The 3,738-nt window shown below is 32.6% G+C and overlaps 1 protein-coding gene across 1 annotated transcript in view; it reads left to right on the top strand.

Annotated features, from left to right (window-relative positions):
- Positions 1–368: 368 nt before the first annotated feature.
- The window catches only part of LOC106471834 (golgin subfamily A member 2-like), a 47,928-nt gene continuing 44,558 nt past the window's right edge, over positions 369–3,738 (top strand). The window contains exon 1 of the mRNA XM_022400440.1: positions 369–454. Coding sequence (XP_022256148.1) covers positions 392–454 — 63 coding nt within the window. The 5' untranslated portion in view covers positions 369–391. The remainder of the gene's footprint in view (positions 455–3,738) is intronic.

The following is a 3,738-nucleotide window of genomic DNA, read 5'->3' as shown; positions in this document are numbered from 1 at the left end:
CTTTCATTTATTCAAGGATCAGAGATTGTAATAATAATAAAAAAAAGGCCATGTATATCATCACTAACATTCAAGGGGGTTGCTGGTGACGTTTTGGTTATTCGTATGGGTTTGAACATTTATGAATACGATTTGGTAAACTGTAGTTGTTTCTAATTCTTGACTTAACCCCATATATGAATTTTTTCACGTGCACTTACACTATATTATACTATATAAATGTTAACATAATTTATTAAGATGCTTAAGAATCTATATTTGTTTTATTAATTAATTTATCAGATCCTTTATTTAATAAAATAAACAATTTGTTATATAGTTTGAGAAAGAATTTATACCCCGTTAAATGTGAATTTGTTGCTATTGCTCATGCGTACAGTAAGATGTCAACATGGAAGACAACACGTCAGATCTAACTAACCGCGAGAAAAAATTAGAAGCAGGTTTAAAGAAAGTAAGTATTAGGTTTTTAAATCCCTATTAGAGGTTAAACATTCATAGTTATAGAATAACATCATAACAGTGAAAGATAATATGTAAGTCACAGTTATAATATAGCTTTGTCATGAATCGTTTTAGCTTTTCAACAGAACTTGTCAGGATCAAGAAATTTAGATACGTGCCAAATTTAGAGCTTTGAAGTTTGATTTGAGGTTTGACTTTGAGTTTAATAATTCAAAGAAATCGAAGTTCGGCTGTGAATGTTACAGTTTAACTGAATATACAAGTACTAGTGTCTGTGGTGTGACCGTGACAGTGTGATTAGTGAGTGATACTGTACTGAACTTTTGATATTATGTCCTGAACTGAACTTGATATTCAGAATAACAAGGGGCCTGTTGGTCCATTTAGGCTATTCCATCCCCAGAACTAAACTATTTAAAAATCAACAAACTCAAAGCTATTTTTTTATGATTCAAATATTTTTCAAGCCTCCTATTAAACTCCCTTAAATTTTCTTCTTCCACCACATCTGAAAGCAACCCATTCCAAAGGCCAAGCAGCCTGTCACTGTCAGTGTTAGAAAAATAAAACTGTTTTGTCTGACGATAGATCCTACCCTGCCACCTTTTATATTTTTCTCCCCTAGTCCTACCATTCTCACCAGTAAGTAAAAAAAAACATTATGCATCAACATTAGCATTTCCATTAACAGTCTTAAACACCTCCATTACTCGCATTAGATTCCCTCTAGCTTTTCTTTTTTAAAGAGAAAACTTTTACAAAGATTTTAATCTGCTCTTGTATAATAACCTTTCCATCCCAGGTATCATTTTAGTAGTAACTCCTCTGGACCTTTTCCAGCAATTCAATTTCTTTTGTAAGGCAAGGAGATCAAGACTGAACACAATATTCCAAATGTGGTCTAACCAGTGACCTATACAGTAACATAGTAATGTCTTTACACTTTTTTTTTTTACATATTTCTACAGATACAACCTAAAATACTATTTTCTGTGCCACTAACAACAACACATTGCTTGTATGGCTTAAGAGACTGATCAACCAGAACACCAAGATTTTTTTCTTACATAACACTGTTAAGGTTATTCCAGTCAAAATTTACTCATAATTCAAATTGTGATAACCCACATGCATTATCTTGCATTTATTATTATTAAAACCCATCTGTCATTTATTCATCAAACTTGTCAAATAATCTAAATCCTTTTGTAAAGCAGCAGTCTTTCTCACAACCAGCAACATCCAACACTTTAATATCAGCAAATTAAAGTAATTTATTGACCATTTCTTCATCTGTGTCACTTGTGTAAATCAAAAAGAACAAAGGTCCTAACACTGAGCCTAAAGGTACCTCACTTGTGTCACTAATCCAGTTTGAATGAACTCAATTCATAACAGCTGTTTGCTTTTTTTCCATTCAGCCACTTTTCTTCCAATGAGCAATCTTATTTCCCATATCTGTTGAGATAATTTAAAAAAAAGCCTTTTATGTTGCACCTTGTCAAATGCTTTCTGAAAATCCAGATACACCAAATCTACACCCTTATCCTCATCTATATAAGCAGTAACATCTTCAAAGAATGTCAAAAGATCAATAAGGTAATATTTTCCCCTAGTGAAACCATATTGACTGTCCAAACAAAATTTTAAATGACTTTGCAAAGTATCTTTTATCAAACGTTTCCCACAACTGATGTAAGTCTAATCGGTCTATAATTATTGGGACAATTTTTATCACCTCTCTTGAAAATATAAGTAACATTAGCCACCTTCCAGTTCTGTGGCACCTGCCTACTGTTCAAAGACTTAGAAAAAAAATATTAGCAAGTGGTTCACATGTCTAAGCCTTAATATCCTTCAAAAACCTTGCAGAAATGTCTTGCCCAAGAGCCTTATCATTCTTTAAACTTTCCAGTTTGTCTTGTTCGATCTTGTTTCCATTTGGCCTCTGTTCAGGATGGGAAATGTTTCATAAATCATATTAATACAAGAAGAAACAAAAGGAGAATGTAATAACCCAGCCATCTCGTAATCATCAGATATGAGCCTTCCTGTATCATACTTCAAAATCCCTACTCCCATCCAAACATTTTGTTTACACTCATTGCATTTCAAGAAATCCTTATTGTTAATTTTTATATTTTCAGCCAACCTTTTTTTATATAATCTGTTTTTAATTTCCTGTATTTATGATATGTAATCCCCTACATCTCACTATAGTTTTTCATTAATTTCCTCGGTTTTACCTGATAGCTTGTAACAAATTCCTACTAAAAGCCTTCTCACCCTGTATCTGCTAACAGAAACCCAAAAAGATAAATTCTCCTTGTTTTTATATTTGATATCTTGAACTTCAATAGGATGTAAGTCACATTTTACATATAAAGCCACCACCCTTCTCTTTAGTACCATATTCCTACTAAATAACTTATAAACCTGTCTTTTAAAGAAATGTTTGTTGTCAAAATTGTCTAAATTTAACAATGTTTCACTTATTCCCACTATATCAAAATCTTCCATTCTGACCAGTGCTCTAAGGTTATATGTTTTATTCTTTATGCTTCTAGAATTACAATAGTAACATTTTTGCCTACACTTAAAACTACTACTGTATTTTAATTTCGATGACAAGGAACCCACTTTGAGACTAATAATGGTTGGAGACGGCTTGAATGGGTAATGAAGAAAAACGTTAATATAAATTTAACATAACAGCAAATGTACAACGTTTCGACAAGGTACAACGTTTTCAGGGGATACTACTTTCTGTCTACTTTGTTTTATTCATCTTGTACTTTGAAACCTAGGAACACATTCTAGAAGTATTTAAAATTACAACAGCTTCATCCTGATTTTTGCAGCCTTCTTTCATCTAAGTACTGTGATAGTAAAGGTATGTAATGCATGGCTGATTTTCATTTCCTGAACTAGAGTGGCCCTCAGTAGAGTGCATACCTCTGCCACGCAGCATTGATCATATTCAGCTCTCAAAAAATACGAACATGTGTTCGTATGTCTGTTATTATCAACAGACATGAACCATTTTTGGTAGAACAATGAGGAATAATATTCTACACATGTCCACCAAGTTTCATGAAAAATCTGATCATTTTTGACTGAGTTATAGAGCAAAAATAGTGTGAAAAATCAGTCCGCATGTTAACAGATAGGTTCTTTTGGATTTTTGTGACCTTGACCCTCCAAGCACTAATCATTTCTAAGTTGAGTCATAGTCCAAATGTATACCAATTTTGGTCAAAATCCATTTATCCA

Source organism: Limulus polyphemus, unplaced genomic scaffold, assembly GCF_000517525.1.
Source record: "Limulus polyphemus unplaced genomic scaffold, Limulus_polyphemus-2.1.2 Scaffold4892, whole genome shotgun sequence".
Lineage (NCBI taxonomy): Eukaryota > Metazoa > Arthropoda > Merostomata > Xiphosura > Limulidae > Limulus > Limulus polyphemus.
Note: the sequence above shows the minus strand (reverse complement) of the source record. Positions and strands in the feature narration are given on the sequence as shown.